Below are 26,531 nucleotides of genomic sequence, written 5' to 3'. Positions count from 1 at the left end.
GATATGTATGTATTCTTCTGTATGTATAACATGAACATGAAGAAAAGGAAATCAAATTTCAAAAGTGTTACGAAGCCACCAAATTCGTAGTACGGTATGAACTGTACAAAATCGGAAAGCCTATAATAGACACTTCTGTCCGTTTGTCACCCCTTGTCTGTTCCAAGAAGCTGATGCGTTTCTAGTTCTCATAAGCTTCTCGAATTTTAGAGCGTCGTTTAATTTTTTTTAATCATGACCGTTTAATTCTCGGTCTGAATAAGGAATGTACTAGCGAACTTACAAACAATTTCTTTGTGAGCAGGTTACTTATGTTTAGACAGTGGTAGACGGTACAAAAAAATTGAAAGTATATTAACTAACTATGCTTAAATAAAAAAAAAAGAATGTGTGGTATGACTGCCAAATGGACAACCCTTAAAAAGAGACTAAATAAGTCAGAAATTAACAACTATAGTCCGACGTATAGCCTCTACAACTAACAAAGCACATACGACAAAGTCATCTGTAAAACGAGAAAACTAAGAGCATAAGTTATGTACGAAATAATGAACGAAAAGCAAGTATGTAACACAGCAACAAATGACAACAACTGAATTGTATGCTATTGGAGTGGGACAGGTACAAATATAAGAATATGATGTGGTTGAACTAGTTGGAAGGTGCCAATGCTCTCCTTACCCGGGACTGTAGTGTAACAGTACAATAAAAATACTAACTTTTTCAAAACCAATTTCAAAACTTAGATGAACACAAATAGAAATCAATTTAGCAAAAACTAAGGGTGAACGTAGACGGGTAGTAGTACATCTACCAACAACAACACAAACTACTGATATGAGAGTATTTGCAGTAATTGACAGCTAGATCAAAGCCAATTAAAGTCAATAACAATTAATAAAAAAAATATAGGACTGAATTATCCCGTTAATATCTCGTTTGTTTCTGTCGACGTCCATTATAATTTAAGCAGTAAAGCTGAGTTTTACAAAATGTACGAAACTTTCCGGTATTGTACTTTCAACCTCTACAAATATTGTTTTATTTCTTTTAGTAAATCAATAAAGACAGCTTTGGCTTGATCATTTAATAAAATGGCTCAGTAAATTCATTTTTTAGGTCAGACTTTAAAAAACTAAACCGTATAATCCAAATTGTGATATGTAATCTATTCCAGATTAAGGGCCATCATACTATTTGTAATCAGTACCAGTAGTACTTTGATGTTTGTTAAGTTCTGTATTTGATGAAAATATGGATAATGATTTATCCCTCTCAATACATTGTTGTTTTAATTTTGGCTCTCAACTCTCAAGATTTAAAATTTCTTCTGGAAGAGACCATGTATCATCCTTGGCTCCAGCAACATGTTTTTAGGGAAGCTATACACCTTGCTGTTTGTCTACAGTTACTGGACATTATAACGATTCCGAACAATACAACCCTAAACACGTTTAAATCTAAACATGTATCACTAGTGTTTAAATTCTAAGCACGATTTTTACAGTGATAATTAAAAGTTAATTGGAGAAAATAGTTCAGAAACATCCATGTTTATGTATATTTGATACCGGGAAAAACGGACGATAATTAGAGAACTTCGATGCCGGTTTTGAGCAAGTTTTTAATTGAAATTCAGTATGAGCGCAGCTTTGCCCCACGAAAATATTTCAACATAAGATGCATTTAGTTGATAATATTGCTCTGACAAAATATTTTGTTGGGGCAAGAATGCGCAGGTACTTTTTTCATAAAAAAAACTTGGCGAAAATGGGTAAAAAATTGCGAAAAGCCAACAAATATGCACGTGAAGTGTTGTCAAAACACGGCATTGTGACGTCATAACAACAAAAAAACATATTTTTCATAAAATGAATATGTCCAACGGAAAAAGAAAGCCATACACATACGAATAAGTAGAATTAAAAAAATTCTCGAAATTGAGGCCAATATTGGCCTTTATAGCCCCTTCTCCTTTGACGTCATTAAAGAAATTTCTTGACAACATGAACATATCTGACTTTAATGGTCAAGCTTAATTTTTTTTAAAGCCAGTAATATGTCTCTTTTGAATTCTATGAAAATCTTGGTTGAAGCTATGTTACAGTTATCTTCAGAATAATATATCTGATCTGCTGTGCTATCACAGAGGGTGAATAAAAATTGATGCTATTTGTATTTTTTTTTCTAATTGAAATTTAACGATATTTGCATTATTACAGCGATGGAATTTCCTTGGATTCCAGAGTACCTGCTGGAAATGGTACAATTTGGCTTGATGAAATGGAATGCGCTGGAAATGAACGAAGACTGGCTCATTGTTCAAGAAATAAATGGGGTGTGAACAACTGTGAGCATTCAGAAGACGTAGGAATTCATTGTATAACCTCCACTGATGGTACGCATTGGTATTGGCATATCAATTTAAAAAAACATTCAAAATTTAGCATGCAAAATTCCCGAAGTTGCACTCACAATAATTAATTAATAATAATAATACTGTTTTAATTTACACTTGATTTTTTGATATTCCAATTTAAAATATATTGGCGAATAATATCACTCGTGGCATAGTAACTGGTACAATATTGACCAACATAATTATACGTCGTGAATTAAACATATTGTATTTATAAATCCGGTATGTTGAAACCCGGATGGTTAATTATCCATGTTTAAATACACACAACCCTAATTTACTCGCGGTAAAAATTTTGGCAAAATGTCCGGAACACATTTTTTTTTACCAAAATAAGAAAAACGATTTTTCAGACATTTTTTTAAAGAAAAACCATTAAAAGAAATTGATGATAACATTTGAAATGAATCTTTTGTCAAAACTTAGAAAAAATGATTTCTGAACTAAAAAATATTAAATAATATTCTCCCCGTGGTAATAGTTATCAAAAGTACCAGGATTATAATTTTATACGCCAGACGCGCGTTTCGTCATGGTAACATTTTCTAAATTTCCAAACTTAGTAGTTTATAATTCGACAATTGGAAGTAAAAATGTTGTTGAAAAATATACAGTATATTTTCTTCGAATTAAATTTTGCAAGTGTATTCCCTGGTATAACAACTAATTAAATGAACGCTTTTATCTTTATTAACGGAATTTTGTACCGGTGTTGAAAATGCACAGTCTCTCAGCCTCGACTGCAGATTGTGGGTTTTTAACACTTATCTAAAATTTTATACACGACTAAATACGATTTGAGATGTTAAAGCCTCCTTCGATGTAATTTTTTTTTCAAGTCTGTTTTATTTCATTCGCTTATCTCAAAATTAAGTACGGCAATTTTCACTTAAACTATAGTTGACTCTATACATGCTATATGAATTCAGCTAATTAAAGGCAACAGTAGTATACCGCTGTTCATAAATCCATTGACAAAAAACAAAATCGGGGTAACAAACTAAAACCGAGGGAAACGCATTAAATATAAGAGAAGAACAACGACACAACACCGAAACGCAACACACACAGAAACGGAACAAGCATCAGACAAAATACCACGAGAATAACAATTATAACATCAAAACCAAATACATGAATTTGGGATAGACAAGTACCGTGCCACGTCTTATCTTAATATCTCAAAAAAAAGAGAATACAAACGACACAACGTAAAAATGCAACACAAACAGAAACGAACAATAATTTAACAATGGCCATCTTCCTGACTTGGTACAGGGCATTTTTAAAGGGGAATAAAAATGGTGGGTTGAACCTGGTTTTGCGGCATGCCAAACCTCGCACTTAAATGGCAAAGTTAAATATAAAATTAAAATGACAACATAATATTACAGGACTACAATACAAATAAATAGGAGAACATATTAGACAAAGTCACACATGATTAATAGATAACAAAAAGCATCAGGTTTAAAATTCAATACACCAAAAGCGCGCCTCGTCCACACAAGACCCACCAGTGACGCCCAAATATAAAAGATCGATGGTGAAAAAAGTACAAAGTTATACAGCACTGAAGATCAAAAGTTGAAAAAGGTTGTGCAAAATACGGCATTGTTTTATGCCCGGGATAAGAACATCCTTATTATATAGAACAATTAAAAATTACGATAGTTAATACAAGTTCCAATTTTCTATATAGCCTATGATGCCAAACTCACCGTTTGATCACTAAGCTTTTATGAACTTTTATTTACTTTTTTATTTTCTCTCAATCGGCATTAAATCAAATGGTGTATAATTATTTTTAAATAAGTATAAGAAAGATGTGGTACGATTTACAAGTGAAACATTATATTCTGCACTCCCGTTCCTCTCATACTAAACTAATTATGATGGCTAGCTATTTTGGTATTTAACGGCATTTTTAATTATCGTAATTACTTTCATTAGTGACCAGTTCTCATACAAACTAAACACTTATAAGAAGTATTGAGAAAACAAACTCATCAAAGATAACTATGTGGCTGTCAAACAAGTGAGAGGTATAGCTAACTTTAAACCAAGTTTAATCCACCATTTTCTTCAACAGAAAATGCCTCAACTAAGTCAGAAATATGGTAGTTATTATCAATTCGTTTGATGTGTTTGAGCTTTTGATTTTGCCATTTGAAAAAAAATTAATAACTTAAAAACTTCAGCTTATAAAATCAATAATAAGCTCAGGGCGAATCCTGTGTTGTTAAAAGAGATCGTAGAATATTTGGCCGAGCGTATACGTAACGATGTAATTTTTTTTACCTTTTTGGGGCTAAAAAAAATGGAATGATTTGTAAAACGCACTAATTGAACGGTTTCTGACTTCGGACATGTATTGTATATTTTATAGTTAGTGTGTAAAGGTTTGAATTTTTTATGTCGGAATAATGGGCTGTCGGAGTAATGGGTTGTCGGAATAATGGGCTGTCTATCTATAACTTGTCTTTTATGAAATCCTTGAATATATCCAAATCTATGCTCCAATATGCTTAATGTCGGATTTGTCAATAAGAAATGGACGTGGAAATATTTTCCCAAGTCAGTCACTGAAATTAAGGTCACAACTAGCATCTAAAGAATGCATTGCGATTTTGTGATTCGCATCCAAGATGTACCTGATCATACATACTAATACAATTAATGTTTTACTTTATTTATTCATCGATATAAATGATTCCTTCAAAAAAATTATTATGATTTTTTCAGTGATCACTTCTGTATCAATCTGTCGTCTTAGCCTTAAGGTTAACCAAAAACATCTTCCTCTTATTTTTGTCAAAATAAAGTTCAATGTTTTTATGGACATACAAAAGAAATTCAAGCGTTAAAAAAATTACGCCCGTTTGTCATTCATTTAATGCTTAATAATTTTGTTGACTATTTTTTTTTCTAATAGCAAAAAACTAGGCAAGTTATTGTTTTCAACCCAGGAACAACCATAAAGATTTTAAGGCAAACATCAGTGCCATATTTTTTTCTCTAAAATATCTCCCACCCGCCTCCTTCCCGAAAATCTAATGGTTCGTACCTCCGAATTTGAATCTATTTAGAGATTACTTTATGGGAATCATTATTCAGCGGTGTTAATAATGGACGAGGACCTGTCGCATTAAATATGTTATCGTAGGTAAATATTATAGCTGTTGATTTTTTTATCATGTCTATTGCCTTCTGTTGGATGGAGTTGTGAAATCGGAGTCATTAGTCCTTCTCGATTGAATACGTCATGCTTGTTTTCTTTAGCCTTAGCAATGTACTGCTGTAATTTGAATTTAAAAATGACTGTTTTTACAAAAAAACGAATTGAAATATCTTGGTGAATTGCAAGTTGGAATTTAAAAACACTTCGTAGTGTTCTTGTTTTTCCTCATTATTTGTAGTCTGATTTCGTGTGAAGTGATTGTTTTTCTAGAACGTGCCTTTTTTGTAATAATTGTTTGGTTTTTCTTAAGCAGGAACAAGCCCGTCAACCAGCTTGTACAGTAATATTAGCTTCTGGCTTGGAGGTCTTGTTTGCAGATCTTATAATTCCAGTTTTGCGAGCATGTTTGAGACGTAACCATCATCTTTGGAATTGTAGTATCCTGAATGAATCTAGCATATTGTTGTTGTATTGTTTAAAATTTGTTGATGTTCATAGTATGTAGGGTTTTTATACTATTGTGTAATACTCCATTGTTAACCTGACCAATGAGATATGTGCGGTTCTCTTGCGTTAAGGTGGGCAATATATCAAATTCCTTCTCATGAATCCTAGTGTTGAGTTTGACTCCATCGCTATGTTGGATAATGGGTTGTTCATTTTATGTTCTCTGATTTTTGAAGGCCTTATTTTGAATTTGTTGAAGTATTTATCCGTTTAAACTGTAGATTTTTAGCTCTTGTGTTGTATGCTTATAATGTAGCATTTTTTGCGTAGAACCTCGATCCCCATACTTCTAGGTTCATGAGATCTTCTTTAAGGATGTCATTGTCTTGATTAATGTGTATAGTAGGCATTCACATGCGAAGGGTAGGTCTGAAAATCAAACTGCATATCAGTATGACAAAGGAGTATCGATTCTAGTCATTAATATATTACACGCGCATACAAACGAACTAATTTATAAGTAACAAATTGTCGCATTTAATACACAGGAAATGCCAAAATCAACGAAATATTGCTGTTTAACTATTTTACAGTCTTGGTAAGAAAAAAGTGCAAGTAAAGGGTAGCGTACGCCTCTTTGCTCCACTCTGAATCCGTCACTTCATTTGTTAAGGAACTTTCCATTATGAATTTTTCTCGCAGTTCGGTATTTTTGTTATTTTACTTTTGTTGTACGCCAGACGAGTGTTTTCTACCAGAAATACGGCAATGACGTTCGAATAAAAATGACTAAAAAGACCAAATAAAGTACAATGTAAGCAGGAAATATAATTTTTTCGAAAATAACAGAAGTTATGACTTTATTTCTTACAATAACAGTGTTTAACCAATAATCTTTAATATCTTAGGTGATTTACGACTAAATGATGGAGTTATATACATGTTTTACAACGGAACACTGGGCACAGTTTGCGATGACAACTTTGACGATCTTGATGCTCAAGTTGCTTGTAGACAACGTGGCTACAAGTAAGTATTTTATTTAAGAATTTCAGCTGATATTTTTGGAATGTATTTTATACATTTCAAGGCCTGACACAAAACGTTTTTATTTTTGTAATGTTTTCCAGCTTAATTGATGTGCAAGTAAAAGATATTCGATGGGTTTATCAATAACTGTGGATATTTCCTATTATTTTGGAGTAGTGATCACTAATTAAATTGTAAAACTAGTGTCTTATTCAATTATTCTTTTGAACAATACAATGTTATCATAAAACAAGGCGTACACGTTGTTTGTGTTTAGCTCCCTTTGTAAAAATATTATTTTAATGTTTTTTTTCATTAAATTTTCCATTTTGCATTGATTATTTTTTTGTTTATATATAAAAGCAAAAATATGGACATGGCAGGAGAAACATGACGTGACCACTATTATATGAAGTATTGTGCAACAACATAGTATTGCTCAATAGCAAGAAATCTTCAAATGCATAGTATTGTGCAATAGCATAATATTGCACAATAGTAATTGCACAGTTTTGCGTAATAGCAAGTAATCATCAAGAACACAGTATTGTGCAAAAGTGAGAAATCCTCAATTGCACAGTATTTCGCAATATCAAGAAATATCAAATTGCACAGTATTGCAAAAAAAAACAAAATAGTGCGAAATGGCAAGAAATTTTCAATTGCATAGTATTGCGCAATAGCACGAAATATCGAATTGCACAGTATTGTGCAATAGCAAGAAATCTTCAATTGAAAATAAATAAAAATATATCAACCCGTGTCAAAATTTTAAGATCTTCCACCACATTTATTTCTGTCAGAAACCTATATTATATTAAAATTAAGACAGTTTCAAACTTGAATATTGTGTCCAAACTTGCACCACACGTTCAGAGTTCGACATCAGTGGTCGTATATGGCTGAGCTAAGCGCAGCATTTTATTATCATCTGTAACCATTTATCATCGCAAGATAAAGATACAAAAAGAATTCTGGTTAAGGGAATTAAACACATTTATGTGCAATGGTATCTTTCTATCAAAAAAGAGTAAAACATAGAAGTAAGTATCATTATTTTATTCTTCATATTTCAATCTTAATGTTAATTGAATAGTAGGTCCAAAAAGTAAAAACACAAAAATACTGAACTCCGAGGAAAATTCAAAAAGGAAAATCCAAAATCAAAAGGCAAAATCAAAAGTCCAAACACATCAAACAAATGGATAACAACTGTCATATTCCTGACTTGGTACAGGCATTTTTAATGTAGAAAATGGTGGATTGAACCTGGTGTTATAGCAAGCTAAACCTCTCACTTGTATGACAGTCGCATCAAATTCCATTACATTATCACCGATGTATGAACAAAACAAACATACTCAAAGAGTAAAAATGTCAAAATTAGGGGTACAGCAGTCAATATTGTGTTATCATCTTAATATCACTACAAAAAAAAACACAGAAGTAACGAAGAAGTAAAGTTATTTCGTAGTGCATTTTTTAAAGTTATTTCGTAGTGCATTTTTAGACAGTAAATGAAAAAAAAACATCTGCGCTTTCTCAATAATATTTTTACAATGTGTTGTACTTATGGACAAATTATATCAAAATAACAAAAAACATCATAAACTCTAATTCAAAATATGGACAATTCTATGTTAAGGGGGTTTGAAATCTTTTGACAGCTTCCGAAGTGCTAATTTGAAACCTTTTTCAGCTAGACCAAAGCAATAATTTAATTTAAAATGCATGACCCAATTTTTATTAAAGTGTAATTTCATTCTCCTTCTTGCTGTTTAAGGCATAAAACAATAAGAAATATATCATATAAAAAAAAAGATGTGGTATGATTGCCAATGAGACAACTATCCACAAAAGACCAAAATGACACAAACATTAACAACTATAGGTCATCGTACGGCCTTCAACAATGAGCAAAACCCATACCGCATAGTCAGCTACAGTAACGGAATATATATAAACAATTTATAAAACAGTCGAAGAATTCTTATTAAAACTATATTGAACAGCCCGACAAAAAATGGCGTATATAACAAGATATATTGTATATTTCAAACGAGTTGTTTTAAAAAATCCTCATCTCTTCGATAAATAAACAATGCATTTCTAAATTAGTTGACATAGCATATTCCCATTAATTTGTTTTAAATACATATAACTTGAAAGTTGATATTATTTCGTTTGGTGTATTTGATCTTTTGATTTTGACATTTGATTACGGATTTTCCGTTTTGATTTTTTTGTATTTTTGTTATTTTAATCAATACAAAATGCTACATTTAGTTTAACTTTCTTTTATTTTTAGTTTGTGGTTTAGATATTCTAAACTCGATTTATTTTGTTTTGAAATAATTTTAAAGCTTTCTATGAAAAAATCAAACAGTAGGTAAAGTCGAAGTTCAAATAGAAGAAATGTATTAGTATGCATCAAAATGAATAACAATGGTATTTCACCCTTTCAGCGAAATATTTGATTTAAAAATTTTAATGTCACAAAATTTGATCACGAAAAGAACTCGATACATGGTAACTAAGGAATGAGTATGATAAACCAATCCATATTCGAATATGTGTGACTCGTAACAAGAACGGGCTACATTAAAAAAAATGACTGATAAGTGTTTACCTATTTTTGCCGTCAGTATATTGGGATCGTCGAATTTACAGTTTTTTTAACACCAGTGATTTTTACCTGTTTTTTAATGTTTATTTAGACTAAAAACAATGTGCATGACATTAAAATATATTTTGAAATAACGTAGAAAAAGGATTTTTATTTACAGATTATCAATTGGAGAATCGTCTCCTGGATATTTGCTTGAATTCATTTGTTATGGTTTTTGTTAATATTCAAACAAAAATTATAGTTGGTGTGTTTTGCTATGTCTTTTTTTGAGGATTTGTTTTCTTTTAATCAATTGATGACTTTTGAACATCGGTATTTTTGCTTTTATTTGACACCGTAAATGCAACAGCCGTTTAGGAAAACCTTAAGCAATACGAAACATGGGTTATATTTTTTTTTATTCTATTTGTGATTCTGTTGATAAAAGGATACCATTGACGATGATAATGAATCTAAACATTCATGTTTTATAGATACAGTATCAACTTATAGGCTGGTGTCATGCAGGAACTTCTTAGAAAGAAAGATAGGAAGTTAACGATATTCTTTAACTCTACTTTTCGGTATATAGATGATGTTCTTTCACTAAGTTATTCAACATTTGGTGACTATGTGGAACGCATCTATCCCATCGAACTAGGAATAAAGGATAATACGGATAAAGTTGAGTCCGCCTCAGAAATTGACAATAAGGGTCGGTTGAAAACAAAACTTTACGACAAAAGAGATGATTTCAGCCTTTCCAATTGTGAACTTTCCATTTCTAGGTAGCAACATTCCAGCAGCACCTGCATACGGGGTATGTATATCCCAATTAGTACGATGTTTTCCTGCCTTCATTTCCTATCATGATTTTCTTGATAGACGGTTGCTGCTCACAAGGAAGCTTTTAAACCAACAGTTTAAAATGGTGAAGTTGAAATCATCCCTTCGTAAATTTTACGGACGCCATCACGAGTTGGTTGACCGTTATTGAATTCCCGTTTCACAACTGATATCAGAAATGTTCCTTACGTCGTAACTACAATTCCCTATCATGAATGTGACCTACCGAAATCGACTATTTACCAGATTTGTAATCACATAAGCAACACGACGGGTACCACATGTGAATCAGGATATGCATACCCTTCCGGAGCACCTGACCTCACCCCTAGTTTTTGGTGGGGTTCATGTTATTTATCTTTAGTTTTCTATGTTGTGTCATGTGTACTATTGTGTGTCTGTTTGTCTATTTCATTTTTAGCCATGGCGTTGTCAGTTTATTTTCGATTTACGAGTTTGACCGTCCCTTTGGTATCTTTCGTTCCTGTTTTACAGCCATTAAATAATCCAAATTTTTATATATTGCAACTCAGTATTTATATAGATCAGTAATCAATTAATAATTAAGGGTATAACATTGATGTTATACGTAACAAAATATTCTACGTTTTGTTTTTTTAATTATATCAACGTTTCATTAAAGCAATGGGATATTTGTAAGAGGAACAGAGACATCTGTGAAAAGAAACATGTTACTTGACAACGTTGATTGTCGTGGAGATGAAAACAAATTGGCAAATTGCCCTCATTCAGGATGGGGTGTTGATGACTGTTCTCGTGGCGAAAATGTAAAGATCGAATGCAACAATAAAGCTGAAGGTACTTATAGTTATCAAAAGTACCAGGATTATAATTTTATACGCCAGACGCGCGTTTCGTCTACATAAGACTCATCAGTGACGCTCAAATCAAAATAGTTAAAAAGCCAAACAAATACAAAGTTGAAGAGCATTGAGGACCAAAAATTCCAAAAAGTTGTGCCAAATACGGCTAAGGTAATCTACTCCTGGGGTAAGAAAATCCTTAGTTTTTCGATAAATTCAAAGTTTTGTAAACAGAAAATTTATAAAATGACCATATAATTGATATTCATGTCAACACCGAAGTGCTGACTACTGGACTGGTGATACCCTCGGGGACGAAACGTCCACCAGCAGTGGCATCGACCCAGTGGTGTAAATAGTTATCAAAAGTACCAGGATTATAATTTTATACGCCATACGCGCGTTTCGTCTACATAAGACTCATCAGTGACGCTCAAATCAAAATAGTTAAAAAGCCAAACAAATACAAAGTTGAAGAGCATTGAGGACCCAAAATTCCAAAAAGTTGTGCCAAATACGGCTAAGGTAATCTACTCCTGGGTTATACAGTATCAAATATTTTTTTCAAGAGTTGACACAACAATTATATACCCTTTTCCAATACATATATAGAAATCTTGAGACTTAAAGTTTCTTGCAAATAATAAAGTTGCCTAATCTATGTGAAATCAAGGTTAGTGTCGAATCTCTTATAATTTATGTTTGACATAACACTTAGTTTATAAATATTCAGTCATCTAGAAAAGAACCATGAATAAAAATAAAAGAAACATAAGACATTTATTTTAATAATATCTAACTAACATTATTCACGTTCCCATAAGTTTTTCTTTATAGATAAAAATTGATACAGTTATAGTGGAGGTTATGACGTTACTAACGTCAAATGTTATTTTCGCGACGTCAAACTGTGACGTATCGAGAAAGATGCATGTTTCGACTGATTTTTATCATTCAAACTGATTTTATTTGAAAACGAGTTTACGAATACTCATTTTTTTAAATTGACATTTGATTTTTTTACGTATGAATATTTTGTGTACCAATTTTCAAGAAAGTGTCAATAATACATTTTTTTTTTATATTTGATAGATATACAGCAAAAAGTAACGTTTTTCTACATTGATTCATGAATATTTGATAATATGAGTTATTTGTAAAAATAAAATGCTTAAATTCAGATAAACTTTATTAACCAGAAATTACAGATCACTGAACAGCTTGTGTTTATTCTTTTAAAATAAAAAAAAGTGTTTCTTTCGAAAGGAAACAAACATCTAAAAATCAAATATCTGAAATTCTACCTCATTTTACTCAAAATTTAGCACATGAAGGTATATATAATTTTTTACATATTTGATTTAATCAGGTAAAACAATATGAGATCATAACTGTATCGTATGAACATAAAACAAATAGTGTGATTATGTTTAACGATTTATACTGTTTTTGCCGCGATGTATTTACAAAATTATTGAGTTGATGGTCAGTAACTCGACAGGTATAATCGAAATTGTGGTTTAGTTTTACCCCCAAAATAAAAGAAAACAGTGAGTAATGATTGCCAATCAAACATTTATCCACCAAAGTTTATATTAAAGTGAATTTTAACAAGTAAAGGCAACTTTATGGCCTTCAACAATGAGAAAAACCTATACCGTATAGTCGGCTATAAAGGACCCCGACATGGAACATATATTACAATTCAAGTCAGAAATCAAACGGCTTAATGTATACCAAAACAATTTACGAAAACCAAACATGCAAGACATGAAATAATGACATCCACTGACATAATGGATCTTGACTGGGGATAGGCACATACAGAATGATAGTCTAAAATAAAGATTACAAAAAAATGCTGATATTAACATAGATATATTTTATTGTAAAACTGGTTACTGTTATTCATTTATTAAAGCAATCAATTCTAATATAATCAACCTTTCATTTCATTTTGAGCTTCATATATAAACATTCATATCGAAAATTGCGGTTCTCATCATTAGTATCTCGAAACAAGATTAGATAACTGTACTGTAAATAAGTTGCTATCGCCTCTAACGAATGTTGCTCGTACGAATCATGCTTTTTACAAGTTGTGAATGTTCTTTAAAAATAAAAAAAAAACAGGTTAAGCAATGAGAAACATTCCGATCAACCTGAATGACGTGTGAATTTAAAATTTAAACACATTTCATAATTATTGATATGAAGGTGTATTTTAATGTTGTTGTTTTTTGTCACTTAACAATATGTTTTTTTACAAATTTTGTGTTATTTCGACTTCTTGTAACAGTTATAACACTTAATGTATTGTTTACTAACTATCAATCATTTGCAGAGGATCAAAACGTTTTTGAGGTTGAATTTTTTTTCATAAAACCATAAAGGACTTAGAAAATGTGCAACACAAACTTGTCTATTAAAAAGCTAATCCAATCCTGATATATCTACGTATATATCTGCGGGAATAACTGAAAAAATTAGAACGTCTTTAGATTTCCAAACCACATGTGAGTGTCGTCCCTTAATTTGACGAATGCAAGGTGATAGTTACCATGGATACAAATGCTTAGTTTTCATTTGTGCGGGGACAAATGTTTTAAAAGCTAATTGTGTAGTCAGAAAAAAATAAAGAATATACAATAAGTAGAATTATTGTAATCATCAAAATTTTAAACATATTCATACATAACAGTATAACAGTTTTAACTCTGTTGCTATGGAAACAATTTCATGGTGATTCACAAGTTTGACATATCGCGGTGTGATAAATTTGCCATGGTTAGAATCCCTTGATGCAGAGTCAAGAGTGTCAACAATTTACAAAAGTTTTTTTTTACCATATATAAAAAAGACATAGTGTGTTTAGATAGGAGGTCGTTAGCTAACTACTCCAAAATTTAGGTGAAGGTCGAAGTTAAATTTGATGTTCTAGATGTTGAATTTTGCTGTAACTTCTTATTGGAACATAATAAATGCGTTGGGTCTTTTACATTAAATGCAAAAATATTGACTTTTATGTATAAAGTAATTCAGGTTCTTTAAACCAGTCAGGGTAAAATGAAACTAGAAATGAAATTATGTAAACTGGCAAAAAAAATTAAATAAAATATCATACAGTTTTGAAATCACCATAAATTATTCTATTAATTGACACCAGTATTAATATTTTAATATTTGAAACGAAAATCGATTGTTTTCTGAACATCTGTTGTTTTTTTTCCCTCAATTTTTGTGTTTTTGGTTAACTTTTGTTTTGCAATACGTCGCTAAGATATTCCTTACTTAAATTGAACGCATCATGCGCTTTGAAATTATACAGGTCAAGGTGAATGTTCAATGCCATATACTTATTTGTTTACTTAGTAAGTGTTCGTATCTCCTTCAAACTGCAAAAGCTATGTAGAAATGCCTGAAGTAATTGTTTTAGTTGTTGAAATCAAGAAAGGGAGCATTTGTTTCAAAGCTATCTGGTAGCATCTTAAGGAAGTAATAGCCGCTAAAACAATGATGCAGCCACAGGATCTTTTGAAAAGGCTTTTTTTTACACATGACCTCGTAAAACATCTAGCTACCTTGTTCAAACCGGAATTTGCAATATTTGCATTTATTCAAAGGATAAGAACTAAGAAATCCTCTACATTTGGAATCAGAATATCGCAACTTTTGAATGACACTCGTGATGACCTTCTGTGAATCGGAATAACACAATTATCTCCCTTATTTTAGAGCGAAGAAATCTACCTTATTGCATTATCTCCCTTAGTAAATGTGAAAGTACATAGGAATCATATAATTTTGGAATCATTGTTAAATTGTTTTCATATGAAACCAGACACACCGAATTATATATCTTATTTCACAAACAAGTCACTAGCTAAGTATAAATGTTTCAAATAAAAAATTACACCAAAACTTAATTTTTTAGACAGGAAGAAGCTTTCAATCTTCCTCATTTCAAGTGACACAACTAGAAACCTTATTCTTATTGAAAAAAGTTTAAGATTAATTATTTTTTGATACTCAAATACCATATAATATATATCAAATAAATTTATTTATACTTTTTTAATTTCTATTTTGCACTTAGTCTAACGTTGTGTGGAAAGACTTCAAAAAGAGGAACAATAGATACTAGTCAAACTCATTGATCGAAAATAAACTGACAATGCCAAGGCAAAAAATAAAAACGAACGGACAAATTAAAGTACAGACGACAACATAGAAAACTAAAGACTAAGCAACACGTTTCTCACCAAATTATTCTCTGAATTCACTCATAATTAATGAGCTGCAAGATTTTATTTTTAATTGTAAGCTCCTTTTTATGCTTTCTTTCCTGAAAAAACAACAACACAAAACTGTAAGTGCACCGATTAGATACTAATGAGAGATATCTGAACAATCTCAAGTTATTGGAGGCTATGTGGGACTTAAAAAGTGATATTTTATCATGACCAATATATCGAAGTAAGGGTTTATTTGTTGGGGCAATTTAAAAACTATTGAATTGCTGCCTCATTTACTTATAATTAACATATTCTTTCTATTGTATTATTTGTAAAATGGTGCTTCTTTAAACTTTTTTTATGAAGATAAATTGTTTCCTTTTAGGAGACTTGCGTATTTCTTTAGGAAGACTCGAGATATTGCACAATAACGAATGGGGAACAGTTTGTAGTCACAACTTTGACAAAATCGCAGTTGAAGTTGCTTGTAAGCAGCTTGGTTACAGGTGATTATACATACATTTATGGAATAAACGTTTCACAAATGATATCGGATATGTTCCTTAAGTTGTAAAAAAAGTCCCCTTCCATTTCATGAATTTGACCTACCGAATTAGACTATTTACCGGATTTGATATCACATAAGCAACACGACGGATGCCACATGTGGAGCATGATCTGTTTACCCTTCTAGAGCACATGAGATCACCCCTAGTTTTTTGTGGGGTTCGTCTTGTATATTCTTTAGCTTTCTATACTGTGTCATGTGTACTATTGTTTGTCTGTTTGTCTTTTTCATTTTTAGTCATGGCGTTGTCAGTTTGTTTTCGATTTATGAGTTTGACTGTCCCTTTGGTCCCTCTTTGGTCCCTCTTTTTTAACCCATGTGACTTTTTTAACCAATATTTTATAGCAGATAAGTGAATGCATAATAACAATTTTAGATATTTGGCTATTTCATTTTTCCTTGACGAAAATTCTGCACCACGGTAACAGCTTTTGGTACAATTTCATTGACATCCTCTATATTTTTCCCCAAAAGTTCATACGTAGAATGTATGTCTTAGACAAACAAGAGGCTATAAAGTACAACAGAACTCTACTTTCATCAATTGATTTAGAAATATCACATTAATCTCTTTATTTGTAGAAATGGGAGTGTTCAGAAAAACACAATAGAGACTGGCATTTCAAGAATATCATGAATATGGTTGGATGAATTACGATGCAATGGAGGAGAGGCTAAATTACGTGATTGTTCCCACATAGGTTGGGGGAAACATTCTTGCAGCCATAGCAATGTTGTTGGAATTCGTTGTATGGAAGGAGACGGTATGTAGTGCCTTTATTTTGTCAATACAAATACCAAATACAAATAACAAGGTATTCCAAGCAGTGAAGTTAAATAAACATTGAACTAAAACATGTTGAGTCTGAATATAACTATGTTCCTCCTAGGAATCAATAAGTAAATAATTATTTAAATTATCAGTTCATGATAAATCTGAATAATGTTGTATATGTCTCTCGTTCATTTATCTCTTAATTTGTTTTCCTACTTTTTTAACTACTTAGCGTTGGACGATCCTGATTCAGGTAAATCAACATAAATTTCCATTCAAGTAAAATCAGACAATGATGGGCGTTAATTAGATAAATGTAATGATATGCATACTGTACCCTTCTGGCAATTTCAATTGTATTATCTAAACAATTACAATGCACGAAACTTCACAGAACATATCAACAAGCAATGACTCAGTTACTAATCAATGCTACTATATAATTTAGCTTGATTAAAGTAGTTTTGGTAAGTTAAGCATACATGATTAACCTTATAAAACGTTTTACTCGTAGGTATATTACTATTTGTGCACCGGTTAGTAAAGTATAAGTGAGCAGTTTTTTTTTTTATGTTCGTTTAAAAGCAGCAAATGCAGTTTAAATCTTCCACTTGACTAGAAGTATGTGAACCAATGCTCTCTCACTATAAAAGCGATAATGGTATTCACAAACACTTTGGCCATGTTGGTAACCTGAATTTCAAAACAAAAGTACTACTTTCCTACATATTCAAAACATGGAGGAAAATATGGTTTCAACATAATCAAATCGTTCTTTGATTTGTAAATAAAGGCAAAAGTAGTATACCGCTGTTCATAAGACATAAATCGATTGAAAGAAAACAGATCTGGGTAACTAACAAAAATAAAGGGAAACACAATTAATCAACTATAAGAGGAAAAAACGAAACTACAGAAACATTGAAGAGCAACACAAAACAAAGAACAATGTAACGAACAAAGAAACGAATTCAGAAATAAATACTGCCATTTTCTTGACTTGATACAGGACATTTTTAGAAAAAAAAATGATGGAATAAAACCAAACATAGCTTGAATGTTTCTCATGATGTGCTTATCAAGTGTTGTTAATGTGAAGTAGATCCATCATCCAAAATGGCCGCTAGTGGGGGACTTAGTTTAACATAGGATCCTACGGGAAATGCATACAAATGTCTCTTTTGTATTAGAGAACCCTACATGGTATTAAACCAAACATAGCATGTATGTATCATATGAGGTGTTGACCATGTGTTATTACTTTTTAGCCGATCCACCACCCAAAATGGCCGTCAATAGGGGGCTTAAGTTTAACATTGGGACCCTATAGAAAATACATACAAATGTCTTCTTTTAGAGAACCACTAATTTAATCAAACCAAACATAGCATGAATAATCCTTATGAGGTGCTGACCATGTGTTGTTACTTTGTTGCTGATATATCATATCCAAGATGGCTTCTAGCAGGGAACTTAGTTTAATATAGGACCCTATGAGAAACACATACAAATGTCTTCTTTAAGAGAACTACTGTCTGGAATGAAACTAAACGCGTCATAAATGTTCCTTATGAGGTGCTAATGAACTGTTGCTACTTTGTTGCTGATTAACTATTCAAGATGGCCACATCAGTATTTATCATTAAATTATGGGGTCAATATCTAACCAAATTTTGCCTTCAAATTATTTAAGTCTGTTATGATTTTAATCTTTTTTATATGATTGTACCGTATATATCTTGAATTGTTCATTTGAATTTAACATAAGTATCGGGACCACTTTCTTTTAAAACATAGAACATATATTTGACAGCAGGCCACTTATTTCCGGATTTTTAAATTAAATTCCACTGCATTATGATTTCAACACAATCACACTTACTTTGTTATATATTCAAAGGCGATGTACGTGTTAATTCAAACAGACTTGAAATATTTTATAACGGAATGTGGGGAACAGTTTGTAAACACTACTTTGACGACATAGATGCCGCTGTTGCGTGTAGGCAACTAAGATATAAGTAAGTCAACGCCATTTTAGATACATATTTTTACTGATATAATCACTGAAATGTATTAATATACTAGATACATTTCCAGGGTATATCCATAGTAAGCTATGGAATCAATTTACGTACGTAGTTTCCATTTTCTGTCTGATACTTTGCAGTTAACTTTATCTAGCCATGCCAGTTTACAGAATAACCCATTAGTACATCCGTTTGCTTTAAAAGAAACAAATTAAGGAGAGCATACACGAACTCTTGAGTTATTGCCTCTTAGAAACAAACATGACACAAAGGGTGCCATTTGTCCATTAACATATAAAAGAATGTCAAGCGTTTAAATCAAATATATTATTTCATTTTACAGTCTACAATATATATGTTTTAATAGAATCCACTGTCGTCTTATCGCTTATTGAATAAAACTTCCTTGTTTTCATGAATTTTGACATACAAGTGTCAGACCACCAATCAAAATACCTATCTAATTAACTTTGTTTCAATTTCTATATCTTTCTTTATATAAACATAATAGAAACCAGGCTTATCATGAATTTTACGCGTATAATCTTTCTACATTCCAATTTTTAACCAATGTTTAAAGTTTTGGGTTGATATACGATAGTTCGGAAGTCAACTGCTACTTTAAAGAACCCTGGTTTTCTGAAAATCTTAAATACGTTTACTACGGAGCACATTACTCTTAAGATTTAAATCCAAAGCTGGACAAGTAAATTGTAGCTCCAAATGGTACATATTTTTCTCCCTTATCACAAGTGTCATTATTGCTAATTTTTTGGTGAGTTAAAGTAAAGAATTACACAAAAAAAATACTAGTTTTTGGTAGGAAAGGACTTTATCTACATTGAGTGCATATATATGTATGCCTTCGCTGTTTCATGGATTTCATATTTATATCTTGACATGGTATTTTGAAGTGACTTGTAAGTGTTTCGATTGTTCTATTGTAAATATTATTATTTATCATATTTGATACAATTCATTGCAGTTTGCAGATAAAACTTAATGTTACATTTACTGGTACATGAAAATAGTAGATTGATTATATGGGCAATATTAGATTATAAAATGTCAAAACGTGTCAAAATTTTTGAAATATTAGAATAAAAACATAAGAAAAAAATAATAAGTAAGTACGTAGTGGACAACCTACTCCACAAGCTAACACAATCGTAGTAAAAGTAAACTTAATGGAAGGTAACATAATACCAAAAATTTAACATTAAACGGGACGGGTGATTTGGTTATCCTACTAACAAACGACGTAATGGTCAGATAAACCAACAAACCGATGGATGATTAATTTTAATAAAGGCCGGTCGAAACATCTTGTTCTCACTGTTGTTCAATTAAATATTGCAAACCTAGCCCCATATTTTTAAAGATATTGTTAACATCAAGTTATATATCTATCACTGAGAATTTTTAGTCCGGTTTTAGATTGTGACGTTCTTTTTTCACCATCTTAAGGAGTTAATATATCTCAACTCGCTCATATATGTAACAACGTATTTAAAATTCTAACGAAATAAATCTATGTATTACTGAAAAATGATAACACGAGAGTTTGCGATGTCACAAACTGGTCAAATATTTACTAAATTCTATCATCGGTAAAAGGACATCAATCGTAAATATTAATCAACATGCAAACATCTTTTATGATCAGATATTCACATATTCTCAATATTGCATAGTAATAATCTTTAGAAAACACAAAAAAGGTCGGCATTCACCCTTAAAAGCTAACCAAATCTTTAAACAAACGTATTCAGAAGGCATTTAGTTACATCCATAGGGAATGTTGAGATCTATCGTGTTTGCGCCTGTTTCAAGACAGGAGCCTCTGGCCTTTGTAAGTCTTGCTTTTTCAATTTTTGAATTTTTCGAAAAACTAAGGATTTTCTTATCCAAGGCATAGATTACCTTAGCCGTATTTGGAATAACTGTTTGGAGTTCTGGATCCTCAATGCTCTTCAACTTTTATACTTGTTTGGCTTGATAAATATTTTAATATGAGCGTCACTGATGAGTCTTATGTAGACGAAACGCGCGTCTGGCGTACTAAGCTATAATCCTGGTACCTATGATAACTATTTACACCACTGGGTCGATGCCACTGCTGGTGGACGTTTCGTCCCCGAGGGTATCACCAGTCCAGTAGTCAACACTTCGGTGTTAACATGAATATCATTAATGTGGTCATTTTTATAAATTTCCTGTTTACAAAAGTTTGAATTTTTCGAAAAACTAAGGATTTTCTTATCCCAGGCATAGATTACCTTAGCCGTATTTGACACAGCTGTTTGGAATTTTGGATCCTAAATGCTCTTCAACTTTTTCCTGGTTTGGCTTTATAAATATTTTAATATGAGCGTCACTGATGAGTCTTATGTCGACGAAACGCGCGTCTGGCGTACTAAATTATAATCGTGGTACCTTTGATAACTATTTACACCACTGGGTCGATGCCACTGCTGGTGGACGTTTCGTCCCCGAGGGTATCACCAGTCCAGTAGTCAACACTAAGGTGTTGACATGAATATCATTAATGTGGTCCTTTTTATAAATTTCCTGTTTACAAAAGTTTGAATTTTTCGAAAAACTAAGGATTTTCTTATCCCAGGCATAGATTACCTTAGCCGTATTTGGCACAACTGTTTGGAATTTTGGATCCTCAATGCTCTTCAACTTTGTACTTGTTTGGCTTTATAATTTTTTTGATATGAGCGTCACTGATGAGTTTTATGTAGATGTAACGCGCATCTGGCGTGCTAAATTATAATCCTGGTACCTTTGATAACTATTTACACCACTGGGTCGATGCCACTGCTGGTGGACGTTTCGTCCCCGAGGGTTTCACCCTCCCAGTAGTCAACACTTCGATGTTGACATGAATATCATAAATGTGGTCATTTTTATAAATTTCCTGTTTACAAAAGTTTGAATTTTTCGAAAAACTAAGGATTTTCTTATCCCAGGCATAGATTACATTAGCCGTATTTGGAACAACTGTTTGGAATTTTGGATCCTCAATGCTCTGCAACTTTGTACTTGTTTGGCTTTATAAATATTAGATATGAGCGTCACTGATGAGTCTTATGTAGATGAAACGCGCGTCTGGCGTACTAAATTATAATCCAAGTACCTTTGATAACTATTTACACCACTGGGTCGATGCCACTGCTGGTGGACGTTTCGTCCCCGAGGGTATCACCAGCCCAGTAGTCAACACTTTGGTGTTGACATGAATATCATTAATGTGGTCATTTTTATAAATTTCCTGTTTACAAAAGTTTGAATTTTTCGAAAACTAAGGATTTTCTTATCCCAGGCATAGATTACATTAGCCGTATTTGGCACAACTGTTTGGAATTTTGGATCCTCAGTGCTCTTCAACTTTGTACTTGTTTGGCTTTATAAATATTTTGATATGAGCGTCACTGATGAGTCTTATGTAGACGAAACGCGCGTCTGGCGTACTAAATTATAATCGTGGTACCTTTGATAACTATTTACACCACTGGGTCGATGCCACTGCTGGTGTACGTTTCGTCCCTTAGGGTATCACCAGTCCAGTAGTCAACACTAAGGTGTTGACATGAATATCATTAATGTGGTCATTTTTATAAATTTCCTGTTTACAAAAGTTTGAATTTTTCGAAAAACTAAGGATTTTTTATCCCAGGCATAGATTACCTTAGCCGTATTTGGCACAATTGTTTGGAATTTTGAATCCTAAATGCTCTTCAACTTTGTACTTGTTTGGCTTTATAAATGTGTTGATATGAGCGTCACTGATGAGTTTTATGTAGACGTAACGCGCGTCTGGCGTACTAAATTATAATCCTGGTACCTTTGATAACTATTTACACCACTGGGTCGATGACACTGCTGGTGGACGTTTCGTCGCCGAGGGTATCACCAGCCCAGTAGTCAACACTTTGGTGTTGACATGAATATCATTAATGTGGTCATTTTTATAAATTTCCTGTTTACAAAAGTTTGAATTTTTCGAAAAACTAAGGATTTTCTTATCCCAGGCATTGATTATCTTAGTCGTATTTATCACAACTGTTTGGAAATTTGGATCCTCAATGCTCTTCAACTTTATACTTGTTCGGCTTTATAAATATTTTAATATGAGCGTCACTGATGAGTCTTATGTAGACGAAACGCGCGTCTGGCGTACTAAATTATAATCCCGGTACCTTTGATAACTATTTTCACCACTTGGTCGATGCCACTGCTGGTGGACGTTTCGTCCCCGAGGGTATCACCAGCCCAGTAGTCAACACTTCGGTGTTGACATGAATATCATTAATGTGGTCATTTTCATAAATTTCCTGTTTACAAAAGTTTGAATTTTTCGAAAAACTAAGGATTTTCTTATCCCAGGCATAGATTACATTAGCCGTATTTGGCACAACTGTTTGCAATTTTGGATCCTCAATGCTCTTCAACTTTGTATTTGTTTGGCTTTATAAATATTTTGATATGAGCGTCACTGATGAGTCTTATGTAGACGAAACGCCCGTCTGGCGTACTAAATTATAATCCTGGTACCTTTGATAACTATTTACACCACTGGGTCGATGCCACTGCTGGTGGACGTTTCGTCCCCGAGGGTATCACCAGTCCAGTAGTCAACACTAAGGTGTTGACATGATATCATTAATGTAGTCATTTTTATAAATTTCCTGTTTACAAAAGTTTGAATTTTTCGAAAAACTAAGGATTTTCTTATCCCAGGCATAGATTACATTAGCCGTATTTGGCACAACTGTTTTGAATTTTGGATCCTAAATGCTCTTCAACTCTGTACTTGTTTGGCTTTATAAATGTTTTGATATGAGCGTCACTGATGAGTTTTATGTAGACGTAACGCGCGTCTGGCGTACTAAATTATAATCCTGGTACCTTTGATAACTATTTTCACCACTTGGTCGATGCCACTGCTGGTGGACGTTTCGTCCCCGAGGGTATCACCAGCCCAGTAGTCAACACTTCGGTGTTGACATGATATCATTAATGTTGTCATTTTTATAAATTTCCTGTTTACAAAAGTTTGAATTTTTCGAAAAACTAAGGATTTTCTTATCCCAGGCATAGATTACATTAGCCGTATTTGGCACAACTGTTTTAAATTTTGGATCCTCAATGCTCTTCAATTTTGTGCTTGTTTGGCTTTATAAATATTTTGATATGAGCGTCACTGATGAGTCTTATGTAGACGAAACGCACGTCTGGCGTATTAAATTATAATCCTGGTACCTTTGATAACTATTTACACCACTGGGTCGATGCCACTGCTGGTGGACGTTTCGTCCCCAAGGGTATCACCAGCCCAGTAGTCAACACTTTGGTGTTGACATGAATATCATTAATGAAGTCATTTTTATAAATTTCCTGTTTACAAAAGTTTGAATTTTTCGAAAAACTAAGGATTTTCTTATCCAAGGCATAGATTACATTAGCCGTATCGGAACAACTGTTTGGAATTTTGGATCCTCAATGCTCTTCAACTTTGTACTTGTTTGGCTTTATAAATATTAGATATGAGCGTCACTGATGAGTCTTATGTAGACGAAACGCGCGTCTGGCGTACTAAATTATAATCCAAGTACCTTTGATAACTATTTACACCACTGGGTCGATGCCACTGCTGGTGGACGTTTCGTCCCCGAGGGTATCGACATGAATATCATTAATGTGGTCATTTTTATAAATTTCCTGTTTACAAAAGTTTGAGTTTTTCGAAAAACTAAGGATTTTCTTATCCCAGGCATAGATAACATTAGCCGTATTTGGCACAACTGTTTGGAATTTTGGATCCTCAATGCTCTTCAATTTTGTGCTTGTTTGGCTTTATAAATATTTTGATATGAGCGTCACTGATGAGTCTTATGTAGACGAAATGCACGTCTGGCGTACTAAATTATAATCCTGGTACCTTTGATAACTATTTACACCACTGGGTCGATGCCACTGCCTGTGGACGTTTTGTCCCCGAGGGTATCACCAGCTTAGTAGTCAACACTTCGATGTTGAAATGAATATCATTAATGAAGTCATTTTTCTAAATTTCCTGTTTACAAAAGTTTGAATTTTTCGAAAAACTAAGGATTTTCTTATCCAAGGCATAGATTACATTAGCTGTATTTGACACAACTGTTTGGAATTTTGGATCCTTAATGCTCTTCAACTTTGTACTTGTTTGGCTTTATATATATTTTGATATGAGCGTCACTGATGAGTCTTATGTAGACGAAACGCGCATCTGGCGTACTAAATTATAATCCTGGTACCTTTGATAACTATTTAAACCACTGGGTCGATGCCACTGCTGGTGGATGTTTCGTCCCCGAGGGTATCACCAGCCCAGTAATCAACACTTCGGTGTTGACATGAATATCATTAATGTGGTCATTTTTATAAATTTCCTGTTTACAAAAGTTTGAATTTTTCGAAAAACTAAGGATTTTCTTATCCAAGGCATAGATTACATTAGCCGTATTATGCACAATTGTTTGGAATTTTGGATCCTCAATGCTCTTCAACTTTGTACTTGTTTGGCTTTATAAATATTTTGAAATGAGCGTCACTGATGAGTCTTATGTAGACGAAACGCGCGTCTGGCGTACTAAATTATAATCCTGTTACCTTTGATAACTATTTTTCACCACTGGGTCGATGCCACTGCTGGTGGACGTTTTGTCCCCGAGGGTATCACCAGCACAGTAGTCAACACTTCGGTGTTGACATGAATATCGTTTATGTGGTCATTGTTATAAATTTCCTGTTTACAAAAGTTTGAATTTTTCGAAAAACTAAGGATTTTCTTATCCCAGGCATTGATTATCTTAGCCGTATTTGGCACAACTGTTTGGAAATTTGGATCCTCAATGCTCTTCAACTGATGAGTCTTATGTAGACGAAACGCGCGTCTGGCGTACTAAATTATAATCCTGGTACCTTTGATAACTATTTAAACCACTGGGTCGATGCCACTGCTGGTGGACGTTTCGTCCCCGAGGGTATCACCAGCCCAGTAATCAACACTTCGGTGTTGACATGAATATCATTAATGTGGTCATTTTTATAAATTTCCTGTTTACAAAAGTTTGAATTTTTCGAAAAACTAAGGATTTTCTTATCCAAGGCATAGATTACATTAGCCGTATTATGCACAATTGTTTGGAATTTTGGATCCTCAATGCTCTTCAACTTTGTACTTGTTTGGCTTTATAAATATTTTGAAATGAGCGTCACTGATGAGTCTTATGTAGACGAAACGCGCGTCTGGCGTACTAAATTATAATCCTGTTACCTTTGATAACTATTTTTCACCACTGGGTCGATGCCACTGCTGGTGGACGTTTTGTCCCCGAGGGTATCACCAGCCCAGTAGTCAACACTTCGGTGTTGACATGAATATCGTTTATGTGGTCATTGTTATAAATTTCCTGTTTACAAAAGTTTGAATTTTTCGAAAAACTAAGGATTTTCTTATCCCAGGCATTGATTATCTTAGCCGTATTTGGCACAACTGTTTGGAAATTTGGATCCTCA

At 32.8% G+C, this 26,531-nt stretch overlaps 1 protein-coding gene across 1 annotated transcript in view; it reads left to right on the top strand.

The window, feature by feature from the left end:
• The window catches only part of LOC134694140 (scavenger receptor cysteine-rich type 1 protein M130-like), a 42,409-nt gene that overhangs the window by 5,224 nt on the left and 10,654 nt on the right, over positions 1-26,531 (top strand). The window contains exons 3-5 of the mRNA XM_063555136.1: positions 2,223-2,367; positions 5,914-6,097; positions 6,956-7,076. Coding sequence (XP_063411206.1) covers positions 2,223-2,367; positions 5,914-6,097; positions 6,956-7,076 — 450 coding nt within the window. The remainder of the gene's footprint in view (positions 1-2,222; positions 2,368-5,913; positions 6,098-6,955; positions 7,077-26,531) is intronic.

Source organism: Mytilus trossulus, chromosome 13 (assembly GCF_036588685.1).
Source record: "Mytilus trossulus isolate FHL-02 chromosome 13, PNRI_Mtr1.1.1.hap1, whole genome shotgun sequence".
Classification (NCBI taxonomy): Eukaryota; Metazoa; Mollusca; class Bivalvia; order Mytilida; family Mytilidae; genus Mytilus; species Mytilus trossulus.
The sequence above is the reverse complement of the archived record's forward strand: the minus strand, read 5'-3'. Positions and strand labels throughout refer to the sequence as shown.